The 18,301-nt window shown below is 41.8% G+C and overlaps 1 protein-coding gene across 3 annotated transcripts in view; it reads right to left on the reverse strand.

Annotated features, from left to right (window-relative positions):
* NEDD1 (NEDD1 gamma-tubulin ring complex targeting factor) overlaps positions 1-18,301 on the reverse strand; it is a 70,601-nt gene that overhangs the window by 13,562 nt on the left and 38,738 nt on the right. For 2 of the 3 annotated variants that reach the window (XM_077265518.1, XM_077265520.1), the window contains 9 exons: positions 18,053-18,169; positions 17,759-17,899; positions 17,455-17,684; positions 13,025-13,223; positions 9,594-9,774; positions 8,290-8,421; positions 6,498-6,545; positions 597-799; positions 30-174 (listed from right to left, as the gene is read on the reverse strand). In XM_077265518.1, coding sequence (XP_077121633.1) covers positions 30-174; positions 597-799; positions 6,498-6,545; positions 8,290-8,421; positions 9,594-9,774; positions 13,025-13,223; positions 17,455-17,684; positions 17,759-17,899; positions 18,053-18,169 — 1,396 coding nt within the window. The remainder of the gene's footprint in view (positions 1-29; positions 175-596; positions 800-6,497; positions 6,546-8,289; positions 8,422-9,593; positions 9,775-13,024; positions 13,224-17,454; positions 17,685-17,758; positions 17,900-18,052; positions 18,170-18,301) is intronic. The other variant, XM_077265519.1, reaches the window with a different exon arrangement.

Below are 18,301 nucleotides of genomic sequence, written 5' to 3' on the forward strand. Positions count from 1 at the left end.
TACATGTGAACATTGAATAAGCCACATACTTAATGGTTTTGTGCTGCTAACTGAAAATCCTTGCTTTATCTGGGATGGAATTTGCTTGCCCACTCTTTCAGATATTTCTGGTGTCCGAGAAATGGGAACAGGTGAAGAACTAACAATTTGTTCACTGCTTGTTGGTTTATAAGGCTAGAAAATGGAGAAAAAAAATGTATATATCACTTCATATCTGTGACAGTTGCATATTACATTTCTATTATTACAATAACAAATGTATAAAGATTACAATATATGAAGAGATCATGCCTTTATCAGACAAATAGCAAGTAGCATGCATATGTCAAATCATTAAAAAGGAAGGCCAATGATTGCATGCTGTATCACAGCCATTGCATAGAGCATAAAAATTTGTATAATTGATGTAATTTACATGGTGTTATTAGGTTGTCATCCGGTGATGACTAAACCCATTTTATCTCACAGTATCTCAATGTTTTATGTTTTTTTTACCATCATGTAATATTTATTTTTATGACCCATACAGTGAATGCGATGTGGAATGACAGGGTAACCCCTCTAACCACCAACAGACAGTTTGGTGTACAGATTACCTGGTTCACATTATCGTTTACATCCTGTTTTACAATATAGGGTTTTCGGTTTTTAAGCTCTATATCTTGGGGCTCATCTTCCTCTTTGATGGGACTTCCAATAATTAAGTGCAAAGGAGAGGAATTCATCCCTTGAGTATTGGAACCTACAGCATGTCGTCTTGAGCCAGGAATTGCACTGAACTGAGCCAAGTAATCAAGGTCTACAATATAAAACATTAAAAAAAAAATTACATTTTTCATTAGTACACTCTACCTTGGTCACTTTTAAACATTTTGTAAGAGATGTTGCCAACACCAACACTCAAAGTTACCTTTATGCTTTAAAAACATGTAAGTTTCAGTAACTGGTTCCACAGCTTTTTCTTTTAAAACTACATTTGCACGATGAGTATTTGGTGTGTTTTATGTTGCACCTCTTCGCTAAACAGCTTTAATTGCGTTTTTTTTACATGTGTCTTTGTAGTGTTTTTCGCACTCCGGTTTTTGTCTCTTTTTGGTATGTCAGGTTTTAAATTAAGCAGGTTTATGTTTTATATCTCCTGTTAATTGACTTTCACAGTACTTTATGGATACATTCATGTGTGGCGTACACTGGTTGTTAGTGAATTTCCTCATATGCTTTTTTTTTTTAATCTATTTGTTTTCTGTCTAGTGCAATTTGATGGGGAAAATCCGCACATAAATCTCTTTGCACCCGCAAGAGAAGTTGACATATTGTGAATCGCAAACATTCACAAGTCACGTTTACGCAGTGTTAAAAAAAAAAAAAATCCAGTGGGCATGAGATTTCTATAAATCCCATCCTTTTTTACTGGAACTGTAAGATGCTGTGTTTTTTTTGCGCAGTGGAAATACACAGCATCAAAAACCTCCAAAAAACTCATTGTTGGAAATGAACCTAACTTAGTTTTCTGACATACAATTGATTTATAGGGAGCCTGGCAGCTGATACTTGCTGCCCGATCCACAAGCAGCATATACCAGACCTCTGGCTGTATGATATCAGCCATACATCCTTCACTCTGAAACGACATGAAAAACATTTGAGAGGCCGACAGGAACTAAGCCACACAAGGCTGAGGAAGGGGAGTGTTATGATCCGGTGACTTTGGAGCCGCATGAACTTTCTCTGGAGTAGGTGGAAACTGTACTGACCGCAAAACCATGGGGTGTGCCTAACAAACCCTAGACACCTCGACACAGCCGGAGGACTAAATACCCCTATAGATGGAAATAGGAATACTACCTTGCCTCAGAGCAGAACCCCAAAGGATAGGCAGCCCCCCACGAATATTGACTGTGAGTAGGAGAGGAAAGACACACGCAGGCAGAAAACAGGATTCAGCAAAAGAGGCCACTCTAGCTAAATAGGGAAAGATAGGACAGAATACTAAGCGGTCAGTATTAAAACCCTTCCAAAAATATCCACAGCAGATAATACAAAAAGTTCCACAATCTAACTAAAGACATGGAATGTATATCTGCCACTCCAGAGAATCCAACAAGACTGAGAAAATACTGACAATCTAAGCTGGACAAAAAAACACTAAATAGCACAGAATTATTAAGCACACAGCATGTGTGCCACAGAAACAAAACCAGACACTTATCTTTGCTGATTTGGCAGAAGGCAGATGGAACCAAACCAGGACCAAAACCTCCCAACAACCATGGACAACTGGCAAGGACTAATGAATCCTGCACGCCTAAATACCCCAGTCAGAACTGCAATCAGCAGATACACCTGACCAGGACTGCAACTCAGGGACAACTGCATTACCACCTACAACCACCGGAGGGAGCCCAAAAGCAGAATTCACAACAGGGGAGTTTCAATACTCCTTTCATTTTGTGTGGGCGCTGTGTGGCGGCCATTGTTGCTGTGGTTTTGTGCTGGTGGGGAGGTGCGGTCTTGGGTCATGGGGATTCAGTCTTGCAGCATGGGTGCTGTGGGGCACCAGGCCGTCCTCCCCGCCAATGAATTGTCGCTGTGGCGGTGGTTGGCACACGGCTCTGCTCAGTTAGGGCAATAGGGACCCACTAAGAGGTTTGCCGTGTGGCAGTGGGCTTGATCAGAATGTTAAACTAAGAACCTCAGTTATATATATTTTTGCCTAGCGGCATTAGATCAATGTAGGATTTTTGGAGGTGCGGTCCATTCTCTTTTTCAGCATACTAAGCCACACAGGAGACTAGGAAAAGAGGTGGGAGGGAGAAAATCATCAAGTCAAGGTGACAGGGGGTGGGAAGCTGTCAGGGATTCATCTGTCCAACTAGTCTACCCGTAAAATACATTTTTCTCTGCAGCACAACAGCATTCAGAGCCTAACAAAGATGGCTAAAATAACCCAGCCAGTGTCTGATACATGCTGCCCATAGATTGGGCTAATCTCCAATACCGTTCTAAGTGTTTACCAATCAGCATGTTTTTACATGGAAACATAGTGGGATAGCTGTATAGGTAAATATGTCTAATATTTTAACCCCATAGTGACCACCAATACGTCTACTTACTGACTTCACATATCAGACAAAAGCATCCTCTGCCGGGTGAAAATGCAGCAGCTGTCCACTGTGCACTATAGCTTACACCTTGCTGTATCAGCCTTGATTGATTTTGGCACCAAGGGTTTTTAACCCCTTATATGCTGCTGTCAATAGTGGATATGGCATCTAACTGGTTAACAGAGCGTGAGGGCTACCTCTTAACCCCATCGGCACCTTGAGATCATAATTGTGTGGTCCTGATGTTTGCCATGGCAATTCATGGCCAAATAACGGCCTTAGAATCTGCCAGGTATAGTGACCTGTTCAGAAGTTAGCAACATTGAGGTGGTAAAAATTTTTCCTTCCTGCCATGTTATTTAGTATTAATTCCTGCAAAACAAGCGGAATGGTTTATAAACAACCTAACAGCAATTTTTAATACATTGAGGGGTGCAGTTTTTAAAGTAGTCTCACTTTTGGGGATTTTACGACATATAGGTCTGCCAAAGTCACTTCAAAATTGAATAGGTCCCTGAAAAAGTAAGTTTTGTAAATTTCATGGAAAAAATGAAAAATTGCTGCTACAATTTGTAAACCTTCTAACGTCTTAACAAAATAAAACGATATTTAAAAAATGAGGCCGATGTAAAGCAGACACGAGGTACATGTTATTTAATGACTATTTTATGGGGCACGACTGTCTGGATTAAAGGGATTATCATTCAACGTTTGAAAATTGCACATTTTTTGAATTTTTGGTCAAATTTCTGATGGGTTTAAAAAGAGGAGCAGAAAATATCGACATAAATTTACCATTTACAAAGTACAATGTGTCATGAAAAAAAACAATCTTAAAATCAATTAGATATGTTGAAGCGTTACAGAGTTATTGCCAGATAAAGTGACACTGGTCGGATTTGAGAAAATTGTCCCGATCACTAAGGGGTTAACGCACTGCGACAGGGTCACTGGCACTGTATGTAAGGGGAGATATGTGTCATGGAGATTGCTTTCCTCCGTGATCTAGAAACCCGTAAGTTTCTTTTCAGCATGCTATGTGCTGAAGGCGCTAAGCAGCCATGTTATGGATGGGTTTTTAGGTGAGTGGGTAAAGAGATGGGCGAGATGCCTACTGACCATATCTCAACCTCATGCGTGTGGCTGGGGAAATAAAGGTCCATTTTTTTTCCTCTGTCTGTGTTTTGGGGAGGGACATCTCAAAACTGAAGCTCTTGTGAGAGATGCCATATGTGTTGTCCCAGAAGTACTGGGCATGACTGTGTATGAACTGTTTATTTTCTTTTGAGCCAGACAGGCTGTTTTTCTGTTACCATTTTGGGTTTTTGGTCTATGATTAGCGATGAGCGAGTGTTCTCGTTGCCCGGGTTTTCCCCGAGGACGCTCGGGTGACCTCCGAGTATTTGTTAGTGTTTGGAGATTTAGGTCATGTGCACACGCTGCGGATTCCATTGCGGAATTTTCCGCAGCGGATTTGATTAAATCCGCAGTGCAAAAAGTACTGCGGATTTACCGCAGTTTTTGTGCAGTTTCCACTGCGGTTTTAGACACCTGCGGTTTTTTAATATGGAGCAGGTGCCAAACCGCTGCGGATTCCGCACAAAGAATTGACATGCCGCGGAAAATAAACCGCAGCGTTTCCGAGCGGTATTTTCCGCAGGATGTGCACAGCGGTTTTTGTTTTCCATAGGTTAACATTGTACTGTACACCGCATGGAAAACTGTTGCGGATCCGCAGCGTCAAAAACGCTGCGGATCCGCAGCAAAAACCGCAACGTGTGCACATAGCCTTAGTTTTCATCACCTCAGCTGAATGATTTACAGCTACTACCCAGCCTGAGTACATGTGGGGGTTGCCTGGTTGCTAGGGAATCCCCACATGTAATCAAACTGTCTAACAGTCGCAAATCATCCAGCTGCCTCGATGAAAACTAAATCTCCGAGCAGTCATAAATACTCAGAGACCACCCGAGCAAAAGCTCATCACTATTTATGATACAATAATCCACACAGAGACTTTAACCCCACATGTGCCTGTGTCTACGTCAAGGAGCAGCTAAGTGAGCAGACCTTCCACAGCACCTACATTTTAACGATCAGCAGTTTCCTGGTTTCTAGCATTGTTCCCATCCTCTCCTAGATCATATGACTGCTCCTCATCTTTGCCTGTTCACAAAGGGCCTGCTGTGCGGGACAGTGCTGTTTCCGCCAATGTAACTCCAAGGAGACTCAAAACAAGGTTCCATATGCTTACATTGTGAAATATGCAAATTGCCTCTTCAGAGAAAAAGAGGACATGAACTCTATAGCGCCACCTGTTGGAAGTAGCGATCCTACAAGTCACCATTTAACGAGTCGTGTAATATGACTTAAGGTACCTTCACACGAAGCGACGCTGCAGCGATAGCTGTCACACAGACCGCTCTCCAGCGACCAACGATGCCGAGGCCCCCGGGTAACCAGGGTAAACATCGGGTTGCTAAGCGCAGGGCCGCGCTTAGTAACCCGATGTTTACCCTGGTTACCAGCGTAAAAGTAAAAAAAACAAACAGTACATGCTCACCTGCGCGTCCCCCAGCGTCTGCTTCCTGACACTGACTGAGCTCCGGCCCTAACAGCAGAGCGGTGACGTCACCGCTGTGCTGTACTTTCACTTTCAGCTTAGGGCCGGCGCTCAGTCAGTGTCAGGAAGCAGAGGCTGGGGGACGCGCAGGTGAGCATGTACTGTTTGTTTTTTTTACTTTTACGCTGGTAACCAGGGTAAACATCGGGTTACTAAGCGCGGCCCTGCGCTTGGTAACCCGATGTTTACCCTGGTTACCAGTGTAAAACATCGCTGGTATCGTTGCTTTTGCTTTCAAACACAACGATACACAGCGATCGGACAACCAAATAAAGTTCTGGACTTTATTCAGCGACCAGCGACATCACAGCAGGATCCTGATCGCTGCTGCGTGTCAAACGAAACGATATCGCTAGCCAGGACGCTGCAACGTCACGGATCGCTAGCGATGTCGTTTCGTGTGAAGGTACCTTTAGGATAAAAGCCAAATCAGTATCTCAATTCGCAGACACAGTGTTTCAGGCTGCTGGCCCTCGTCCGTGCAAAGCATGAGAACTGATTTGGCTAGGTGAGAGGCTCTGGACTGAGGTGAAAGCAACCAAATATTTTAAGGCATTTACACTACATTCCAGACGTATTTAGAAAATGTGCTGGAAAAACTCATTCTCCAAAATGAAAAGAACAATTTGCAAAAACACTTGAATTTTTTTTATCACAAAAATGAATACAGAAAGGTGTATGGATGGAGTATGACAAGATAGATCAGAGAGGATCCTTGATTTAGGATCTGCAATTATGAGACACACATATATGCTGAGAGCATCACCTACCGTTTCCTTTAGATGCAAACTCTTCCATTACTCTAAGGTGAGAAGCATCTTGAGGGGGAAAATAAACAGACATTGTCAATATCATACATGTGAATGCAATTTTCAAAACCCAATTCACACAGATTTTCAATGCTACGAATTTAAGGTCATAGAGCAGAGGTTCACTTCCCATGCATGCGCAAAGTGTGGAGGATATGCAGTATAATAGGCAAATCCACAGTACAATTCGCATATAACAAAGGAAATATGCCTCTTCGTAAAGGTTCTTAACCCTTTAAAGATCGCCGATACGCCTTTTATCGGTGGCAGTTAAGGGTACTTATTTCTCAGCATCGCTTTTAACGGCGCTGATAAATAATTGTATAGAGCCCCCCCGCATCGGAAATTCTCCGGGGTCTCAGCTACCGGGGGTAGCAGAGACCCCACAGAGCATGATTCGGGTCGGTTTTTACCAATCCCAGTGTTGCGATCGCCGTTATTCACCGAATAACGGCGACCACAAAAAAAAGTCCTATTTCTCATTTAATCATCAGAGGAGAGAAAAAGAGTCCCCCGATACCTCTGGTGTCCCTGGACCCTCCTGCATCCCCCCATGATGTCCCCTGACCGGCGGTGGCTTCTTCCAGGAAGAAAATGGAGGGCACATGCGAAGTGCACCCGCTCAGATCTGCCGGCCAGCACCCAGCAACAATAGGAATTTTTTTTTTAGTGGTTCATTTTGATCACTGTTATAGACCCTATCAAAGTGATTAAAATAAAAAAATAGTAAATCAAATTCCCCATTACCACCCCCTTAGTTAGGTAAAAATAATGAAAAAAAAAATTTACTTATTTTTATTTTTCCATTAGGGTTAGGGCTGGGGCTAGGCTTATGATTAGTGTTGGAATTAGGGTTAGGGGTGTGCTGGGGTTAGGATTGTGGCTAGGGTTATGGTTAGGTTAGGGATTAGGGGTGTGTTGGAGTTAGAATTGAGGGGTTTACGCTGTTTAGGTACATCAGGGGGTCTCCAAACATGGTGCCCACCATTGATTCTAGCCAATTTTGCATTCTAAAAGTCAAACTGTGCTCCTTCCCTTCTGAGCCCTGCTAGGCGCCCAAACAGTGGCTTTCCCCCCCAGGGGTATCGGCGTACTCAGGAGAAATTGCACAAAATATTTTGTGGTTCATTTTCTCCTGACATCCTTGTGAAAATACAAAAATTGGTTCCAAAGTAAATTTTTTGTGAAAAAAGTAAAATGTGAATTTTTTCCTTCCACATTGCTTTAGTTTTTGTGAAGCACCTGAAGGGTTATTAAACTTCTTGTGGTTTTGAGCAGCTTGAGCAGTTTTTAGAATGGTGTCACTTTTGGGTATTTTCTGTTAAATTTTGTTGGAAAAATGAGAAATCAGTGGTCAACGTTTTAACCCTTATAACGTCCTAACAAAAAAAAATTGTTCCCAAAATTGTGCTGATGTAAAGTTGACTGTTTTGTGTGATATGACTCTCAGTTTTAAGGGTACAAAAATTAAAACTTTGAAAATTACAACATTTTAAAAAATGTTGCCAAATTTCAGTTTTTTTCATAAATAAATGCAAGTTATATTGAAGAAATTTTACAACTAACATGAAGTACAATATGTGATGAAACAAAACTATCTCAGAATCAGTGGGGTACACTGAAGCGTTCCAGAGCTATAAGCTCATGAAGTGACAGTGGTCAGAATTGTAAAAATTAGCTTGGTCATTAAATATCAAATTGGCTCTGTCACTAAGGGGTTAAATATTCCTATATGCATACCATGACAACTTACCATCACGAACAGGAGAAAAAATGTCACCTAGGCTACTTCTTCCAAAGGGATCTATTGACTGTAGGTCGGATGATTTAGCATAGTCTGTTTCTTTTGACGGTATTACATCAAGACTTGTACTACGTGGAATACCTAAGTGCAAATAAGGAAAACAAAATTTAGTTAAGAAAAAAAATGTAAGTATCACATGACAAACATTGGACCTCAATTTTAAAAACAAATAACTGAATGTTACGCGTAGCAACCAAGAACATTGCAGCTTCATATTTCACAGAGCAATGGTTACTATGGCCAACAAGAAAGATTTTCATGCTCCGCAAGTTATATAAATGAGATCCTATGAATTAAATATCTTTTTGTTAATACCTGGAAATATTCTGATTGGGTCCACAAATCTGATACCATTTGTACTTCTCTTGCAAGATACCCTGTGTGCGCTCCTTTATCATGCAGGTTGTTGACTATGTAGCATTTTAGACATTTCACCAATATCCAAGAAGTATTGTTACTCCTTGCGGAGATTGACATGCTAAGCATGCCAAGATGAGGAGACTTAAAGCCACAATGCTCCTCTGGGAAATATGCAAATTGTCTCTTTAGAGAGGAAGAGGACTAGAACTCTAGTGCAACCTATTGGAAGTAGCAATCCTAAAAGTCAATGTCAACCCTTTAACGAGCCTTGTCACATGACTTAGGATAAAAGCCAAACCAGAATCTCAATTTGCAGACACTGTGTTTCGGGGTGCTGCCCCTCGTCAGTGCAAAGTGGAGATCTGGTTCGGCTGAGTGAGAGGAGTCTGAACGATATCCAAGAAGTAACGTTTCTCCTTGCGGAGAGTGACATGCTAAGCATGCCGAGATGAGGAGACTTAAAGCCGCAATGCTCCTCCAGAAACGTTTGTGTTTTAGGGCAAAAAACTCTAAACTATCTCAAGTCTTTTCAACTGCAAGGCCCTCTGCTCTCCATGTAACATGCAAAAACAAGGGACGCATTGGTCTCCATTTCCATAGCAATCAAGACCTGAGCCTGTATCATTATGAATTTTAGGTTCTTTAGGAACTCTGGCAACGCTTTTTTTTTTTTTTTTAAAGTAAAAAAACAAACAAAAAAAAAAAAAACACCACACAGGCTCTGGAACCCCATTCTTGCATTTGCTAGCGTTCCCAAGCAGTAGGGTCTTAAGTGATCATACATTTGCCACCTCCCTGTGAATAACTATTTTAATAAATGTTCTGATACCAAAAGGTTTACCATTTACAAAACACGGAAAAAAAAATTGGTAAAAAACAATACACAATTGTACCAGATTCTTCATTACTCATTTCAGGTTCTCTACTATCCACAGTCTCAGCTGCTGGAGGAGGTGCTGGTTGTGTTACACTGGATGGTAAATCTTTTATGTGTGCTCCACTTATGACCGCAGTAGACTTGGTTGGGGCCTTCTTTGAGGATACCACCGATGATTTATGTGAACCTTTACCAATCTAAAAAAAATACATATATACAATTTAAGTAAAGTAACGGCGTTGTCCAGGCCTTAAAAATATCCAAATCCCTGCATGCGTAGCGGCTGTTTAAGGAAATTTCTGCAGCAATTCTGCAACTCCTGCCGCGGGTATATCGCATGCGGAATTGGCATGCATATTCCTGCTAAAAACTAGCGTTTTGCAAGCATAATTAGCTTGCAGAATGCTAGCGTTTTCCAAGCGATCTGTAGCATCGCTTGGAAAACTGATTGACCGGTTGGTCACACTTGTCAAACATAGTGTTTGACAAGTGTGACTAACTTTTTACTATTGATGCTGCCTATGCAGCATCAATAGTAAAAAGATGTAATGTTAAAAATAATTTAAAAAAATGGTTATTCTCACCTTCTGAAGGCAGACGATCTCCTCAGCGGCTTCCGTTCCTATAGATGCTTTGTGTGCAGGACCTGCGATGACATCGCGGTCACGTGACCGCGACTTCATCGCAGGTCCTGCACACAAAGCATCCATGGGAACGGAAGCGGCCGCGTGCACCGCTGAGAGGCGGGAAGACTCCGGGGCCATCAGAAGGGGAGTATATCACTATTTTTTATTTTAATTCTTTTTTTTTTTTTTTACAATTATATGGTGCCCAGTTCGTGGAGGAGTCTCCTCTCCTCCACCCTGGGTACCAACCGCACATGATCTGCTTACTTCCCGCATTGTGGGCATAGCCCCATGCGGGAAGTAAGCAGATCAATGCATTCCTAGGTGTGCGGAATCCCTGCGATTCCGCAAATTTAAATTAACATGCTGCGTTTTTTTCTGGAATGCGATTCTGCTCAGAAAAACAACGCAGCATGTGCACAAAAAATGCGGATTGCATTGTATTAAATAGGATGCTTAATGTGAGCTTTTTTTCACGGTTTTATAGCGTTTTTATAGTGAAAAACCGCGAAAAAAACGCAAAAAATCTGCTACGTGTGCACACAGCCTAACAGCCACAAGACATGCAGCCTCAGGGACTCGAAGATATTATTCGAGCACGACCAACATATTTGGTAAAAGCTCGAGCATGCTCAGATATCAGAGCACGCTCGCTCATCACTATACATAATATTATTACAATTAGATCATTCAATAGCTAAGGAGACCCTGTCTCCATGAAAATGCAGTCTAATCTGCAGGACTCATGTTCAAAACAGCTGACATGTCCCGGCTTTGATGCGGGCTCACCGCCGGAGCCCGCATCAAAGCAGGGGTTCTGACCTCGGACGTACTATTCCGTCCGAGGTCAGAAACGGGTTATGGAGCATTATATGGGGCATATTTTTCTATGGAACATCTTATGAGGCCATCATTAACCTTTTATGCAGCATTATATGGGGCATATTTTAATATGGAGCATCTTATGGGGCCATTATTAACCTTTGTGCAGAATTGTATGGGGCATATTTTTTGTATGGAGCATCTTATGGGGCCCATCATGAACTTTATGGAGCATTATATGGGGAATATTTTGTATGGAGCATCTTAAGGGGCCCATTATGAACTGTATAGAGCATTATATGGGGCTCCTGATTCAATATGGATGTTCAAAAACATTTAACCTACTGATGCCTCAATTAATTTTACTTTTATTGGTATCTATTTTTATTTTTGAAATTTACCAGCAGCTGCTGCATTTCCCAACCTAGGCTTATCCTCGAGTCAATAAGTTTTTCCATTGTTTTGAGGCAAAATTAGGGGTCTCGGCTTATACTCGAGTATATACGGTATGTTATGTGCAGCCATTAGTCGAGCAGCTTCTGCAGTGGGAATCTGAAAATCGTTGGCCAAAACAGCATAACTTGAGATGCATACCAAATTACAGGAATAACTGTAGGTTGACATGCAAAAATTCAACATTAACCCTGCTGTTCTGTTTAGATTTCACATACACTTGTACTGTTCCCGGTCATTTTTGACCGTCCTTATAAAATAATCATTTTTAGCTAATCTAAGTGGTTTTTTTAAACAGTTTTTGCACTATTATATTGCTTGTGAAGATGGTTGTTCAAATACCAGAAAAAAAATAAATACAAAGCTTGTTTTATATTTTTTTTATATCCAAAAGGGAACATGGTATTTTTTCGATTTTTGTAAAAATTGATTATTTTTGCAGATAAAAAAAAATCTTGATCTAAATGTTAACTATAAGTAATAATATCAAACATTATGTAGATATACTTTTTTCAAAGGCAAAAAAAAAAAAAAAAAAAGCTTTTTTCTCTATAAAATGGCAAAAAACGTTGTTTTTTATACACTTATACTGTTCCCGGTCATTTTTGACCGGACCTAACAAAGTTGTGATTTGTACCTAATTCAAGTGTTATTTGATTACCTGTTGCATTGTTTTACTGTATGTGAACATGGTTTTCAATAATCAGATGAAAAATTCAATCAAAAACTTTTATTTTTTGAATCAAATAAATTAACATTTATGTACAGTGTAATACTGTACAACCAGCAAACACATGGAAAATCAGAAAATCATGATTTACAATATGAAATGTTGACAACTGAATGGAACTAGATCTATATGAACAGCAGGGTAAATAAAAACCAGTGAAATAAATTGCGCATAGCTATACTGGAAGCGAATCCGTCGGCTGTATCGCAACTTGAAAATGTTGGTATGTGTAAATCTGTTCTGACCAAAAGTAGTCAGATACATTGATAAATAGTAGTAGATGCAATATATAGTTCAAAATGAGGTGATAGCACCTTTATTTTTGTCAAAAATTGTCTGGAGAGCTGAATAAAGGCCTATCGGTCATTTTTGACCGAACAGTACAAGTGTAAAAAAAATTGTACCAAATAAAGTAAACAAAAATTAAAAAAAAAAAAAAATTCCCACAGAGAGTACCCCCCTAATGACGAAAAGTCAGGGAGCCTCAAGTCTCAGAATCACACGCTGAATTTTTATAACATTATAGAATTTCAAAAACGGTCATTTTGGACCTAACAGAACAGCAGGGTTAAAAAAATAAACTGACTAGTGTTATATTATCTTTACATAAAGAACTACTGTATGAACACACATTTTTAATTCAGTCGCTACGGTTAATAGAGCCAATACGAATAATACTAAACTTGAAAAACTGGGAAAAAAAACTGAAAAGGTTTTTCCTACAACAAAAACAAACAAAACTTATTTCAGAAGTGAGTGGATTCTGCATGACAACAAAAATGTACTTAAACACAAAACATGTAGAACAGAACTCACTTTGTGTGCGTTGCTGTGCTGGAACTGAATGCACTGCACCGATGTTTTATGCGCGCTCACAGATTTGATCGGTGAGCTTAACATTCTTAAATCATAAAGGTAAATTTTTCCACGAGAGGAGCCAACTGCCAGTGTAGCACCATCAGGCATGAAGTCTACAGCAGTCAGGGGTGATTCAGCTACAACTGTTTGCAGAAGACTGGAAAAGAAAAAGAAAAAAAGTTTGAATGTACAACTGCAAAACTATTTTGTCATACTCTGCTTAATCTTTGAAAAGTGTATAGCCATTTCATTGTCTAAGTAAAGTTTCATTACTGTAAAATAAAAAGTTATATAATTTAATATATTTGATTCTACTGTTTTCTTGAAGATAATGAATAGAAATCTCAACAGAGGAGGATTCCAACTAAAGCCTCATTCACACATCAGTGATTTTTCTTGTATGCAAAAAAAAACAACACGATCCAGTGTTCATCAGCACAGCTATCAAATTTTTATAAGTGTGTCAGCTTTTAACCAATGTTTCATCAGTTTTTCTCATGAAATACAGAAACCCTGATTGAGGCTTCCTAAACTTTCCCAGTCAGTCAAAATCATATAACAGAATAAGACAACTGGGTTACCAGTATTATTCTGTTTAAATTAATTTTCCACAGACTCATACCCTGCAATTGTGAGTTTGATCTTTGGATCAGACCCCAAAACAACATGACTTACAATAGTATTTTTTGCGGGCAATCCAGGCTACAAAAAAAAACAAAACACCCGGACAGCCTCAAGATTACAATGGGTACGTGTTCTATCTGGGAAACCATAGATTGGACAATTACCGTATAAACACTTGAGCATAAGCCGACCCGAGTATAAGCCAAGGCACCTAATTTTGCCACCAAAAGCTAGGTAAGCTTATTGACTCGAGTAAAGCCGTGTATGCATGGTCCCCTCATCCCTATCGTGGTATGCATGGCTCCCCCGTCCCTGTCATTGTATGCATGGTTCCCCATCACTGTCCTTGTATGCATGGCTGGCCAGTCCATGTCCTGGTATGCATGGCTGGCCAGTCCTTTCCCTGGTATGCATGGCTTCCCAGTTCCTGTCCTGGTATACATAGCTCCCCAGTCCCTGTCCTGGTATGCATGGCTCACCAGTCCGTCCTGGTATGCATGGCTCACCAGTCCCTGTATGCATGGCTCCCCAGTCCCTGTATGCATGGCTCCCCAGTCCCTGTCCTAGTGTGCATGGCTCCCCATCCCTATCCTTGTATACATGCCCCATCCTGGTATGCATGGCTCCCATCCCTATCCTTGTATGCATGGCTCCTCATCCCTATCCTTGTATGCATGGCTCCTCATCCCTATCCTTGTATGCATGGCTCCCCATCCCTATCCTTGTATGCATGGCTCCTCATCCCTATCATTGTATGCATGGCTCCTCGTCCCTACCCTTGTATACATGGCTCCCCATCTCTATCCTTGTATGCATGGCCCCATCCCTATCCTTGAATGCAGGGCCCCATCCCTATCCTTGAATGCAGGGCCCCATCCCTATCCTTGAATGCAGGGCTCCATCCCTATCCTTGTATGCATGGCTCCCCATCCCTATCCTTGTATGCATGGCTCCTCGTCCCTACCCTTGTATAAATGGCTCCCCATCTCTATCCTTGTATGCATGGCCCCATCCCTATCCTTGAATGCAGGGCTCCATCCCTATCCTTGTATGCATGGCTCCCCATCCCTATCCTTGTATGCATGGCTCCTCGTCCCTATCCTTGTACGCATGGCTCCCCATCCCTATCCTTGTATGAAGGACCCCATCCTTATCCTGGTATGATTGGCGCCCATCAAAAAACACACCTTCCTGCGCTCCCTTACAGTGTCTAGTTCTGGTGCCAGCAGCTGCTTTATGCTTGTAAGCAGTGCATGGCAGGGACATCATGTGCTGCTCACAAGCAGAGCAGAGCTGTTGGAATACTCACCGCTACCAACACCGGAACTAGCGCGCACAGTGTCAGCCGCCGGGTGGTCACATGTACTGCTACTTAAGAGAAATGAATATTCATCTCTCGCCACACCCATGGGAGTGGAGAGTGATGAATATTCATCTCTCTTTAGCAGCGGGCACAGGCTTTAGCCGCAGCAGCTGGCTCCTGCCTCCTGTGACCCGCTGCAATGCCACTCCCCCTCCATCTTCTGGACACCTCACTCGAGTATCAGCCGAGGTGGGCATTTTCAGCACAAAAAAAATGTGCTGAAAAACTCTACCTATACTCGAGTATATACGGTATGTTTCGCCATGGTGCAGTAATGGTACTGCTTTCCCATAATGTGGCTGTAACCCTACATGTTAGGATTCATCCACACATCTGTGAAAAAAAATGTTACTAGTGTCATTAGTAGTGTTGAGCATTCCAATACCGCAAGTATCGGGTATCGGCCGATATTTGCTGTATCGGAATTCCGATACCGAGATCCGATACTTTTGTGGTATCGGGAATCGGAAGTTCCCAGTGTATGGTTCCCAGGGTCTGAAGGAGAGGAAACTCTCCTTCAGGCCCTGGGATCCATATCCATGTAAAAAATAAAGAATTAAAATAAAAAATAGGGGTATACTCACCCTCGGACGCGCCCTGGTAGTAACCGGCAGCCTTCTTTGCTTAAAATGAGCGCGTTCAGCACCTTCCATGACGTCACCGCTTCTGATTGGTCGCGTGCCGCTCATGTGACCGCCACGCGACCAATCACAAGCCGCGACGTCATCCCTCAGGTCCTAAATTCCCTTCTAGGAATTTAGGACCTGAGGGATGATGTCACGGCTTCTGATTGGTCGCGTGGCGGTCACATGAGCGGCACGCGACCAATCAGAAGCCGTGACGTCATGGAAGGTGCTGAACGCGCTCATTTTAAGTAAAGAAGGCTGCCGGTTCACAGCGGTAAGGTCCAGGCTGCGTCGGAGAGGTGAGTATATCAATATTTTTTATTTTAATTCTTTATTTTACACATTAATATGGATCCCAGGGCCTGAAGGAGAGTTTCCTCTCCTTCAGACCCTGGGAACCATCAGGATACCTTCCGATACTTGGTGTCCCATTGACTTGTATTGGTTTCGGGTATCGGTATCGGCGATATCCGATACTTTTCGGGTATCGGCCGATACTATCCGATACCGATACTTTCAAGTATCGGACGGTATCGCTCAACACTAGTCATTAGTATGTCATCCATGTCCGTTTTTTACCATCACTGTCTGTGTCTTTCACAGATGGATAAAGAAATTACAAAGTTTCTCCTATACATAGCAATCTTAATTATGGACTGCACACGGATTGCACAATGCATGCGGACTGTGCAATGATACCACCTTTGAGCTGTCGATGTTTTTTTTACAGACCCATAGATTTGTATTAGCACGTGTCACCTGTGCAGTTGGGAAAAAAATGGACATTTCTCCGTGTGTTTTGCATGGAAAAAACACAGACATGTGAATAGCACCATAAATTATAATGATTATGTGTTGTAACTGTGAAAAAAAACAGATACAGCATGTACGTGCAACATTAATGTCTGAAGATTGTGGCCTTACAATGGATGCAGCAAATCTGAATCAGCCACAACCCACAGAAAATGTTCTGTTTGTCTAAGTGCCGACAAATTAAAAAAAAGATTTTTTTTTCTCCAATAAAAGGAAAAACTACAATCTCTAAAGCAGCCGAAGATGTATTTTGAAATAAAATGTACATTATCGCTATACTTGATAAGTAAGCTGTTCTTGCTAGTGCGCGGACAGAGATGTGTACTCGGAGTCAGGAGTTTACCTTCCATTGTGCCCACTCCCCTTTTGAAGCAAGAGACCATTCTTACAGCACTATGAGTAATTAAAGGGAACCTGTTACCAGAATTTGGCGGGACCGGTTTTCGGTCATATGGGCGGGGTTTTCGGGTGTTTGATTCACCCTTTCCTTACCCGCTGGCTGCATGCTGGCCGCAATATTGGATTGAAGTTCATGCTCTGTCCTCCATAGTACACGCCTGTGCAAGGCAATATTGCCTTACGCACGCGCAGTATGCTTTGCCCAACTGCGGGCAAAGCCGAAAAGCATTAGTGCGCTTGCGCCAGCGCACTATGTCCCGGGACATAGTGCGCCGGCGCATGCGCACTAATGCTTTTCGGCTTTGCCCGCAGTTGGGCAAAGCATACTGCGTGTGCGCAAGTCAAGATTGCCTTGCGCAGGCGTGTACTACGGAGGACAGAGCATGAACTTCAATCCAATATTGCGGCCAGCATGCAGCCAGCGGTAAGGAAAGGGTTAATCAAACACCCGAAAACCCCGGCCATATGACCGAAAACCGGTCCTGCCAAATTCTGGTGACAGGTTCCCTTTAAGAGTAGGATTTAAAAAAAGAACGAACGATAAAAAGAGTTAAAATACTTACATTTTGCTAGAGACATCGTAGCAGATAATTCTTTTATCCAATCCAATTGTGACAAGCAGAAGGTCATTTACTGGAGAGAAGCAGATGCCTGATGCCGGGGCCTTGTGAGCACTGTCAAACATATGTAATGGATTCTGGCTGTGTGCATCCCATAGAGTCACGCTGCCACTGTCAGATGCTGCACCAAGTAGAAACTTCTTTACATGGGAATATCTCAAATGCCGAATTGGCTAAAGAAAGAAATATTGCTTTTAGTAACGAGAATATCAAGGCACATAGAAACGAGGGCACACATATTGAATACCTGACTGCTGCCATGACCAAAAGGTGCACTGGATAAATTGGTAGTAACATTATACAATACGATTTCACCGCTCATGGAGCCTGAGGCAATATAGCTGTCATTCCCATTAAAAGTAACGGACGTTATCTCATCTTTGTGATCCTAAAATAAAAATAAAAAAGTTTCACAAAGAAAGGTCACAGCTGTAAGTAAAATGTACAGGGCTACTTTTCACTAACTTGCAGCTGCAGGCTATTCAATGGACTGCAGTTTAGATCAAGTCATTTGCACCAGAAGTAATGAAAGACTTCTTACCTTCAAGGATCGATGTAGTCTTTTAGATTTTAAATCCCAGATGTTCACAGTGTTATCAAGGCCTCCACTGACCACATACTGGGAGATGGAGCTGAAATTCACACAGGTCTGTCTTTTCTAGTAATCGAAAGATTTTAAACCATTATTAATGGGTAAAGATTTCCTGACAATAACAAACTCACTGGAAGACATTTTAACAGTTCATGCACAAAAACACCAATGTTACATAATAGTAGTAATATAACTTCA

This window comes from Ranitomeya variabilis, chromosome 5, assembly GCF_051348905.1.
Source record: "Ranitomeya variabilis isolate aRanVar5 chromosome 5, aRanVar5.hap1, whole genome shotgun sequence".
Taxonomy (NCBI): Eukaryota; Metazoa; Chordata; class Amphibia; order Anura; family Dendrobatidae; genus Ranitomeya; species Ranitomeya variabilis.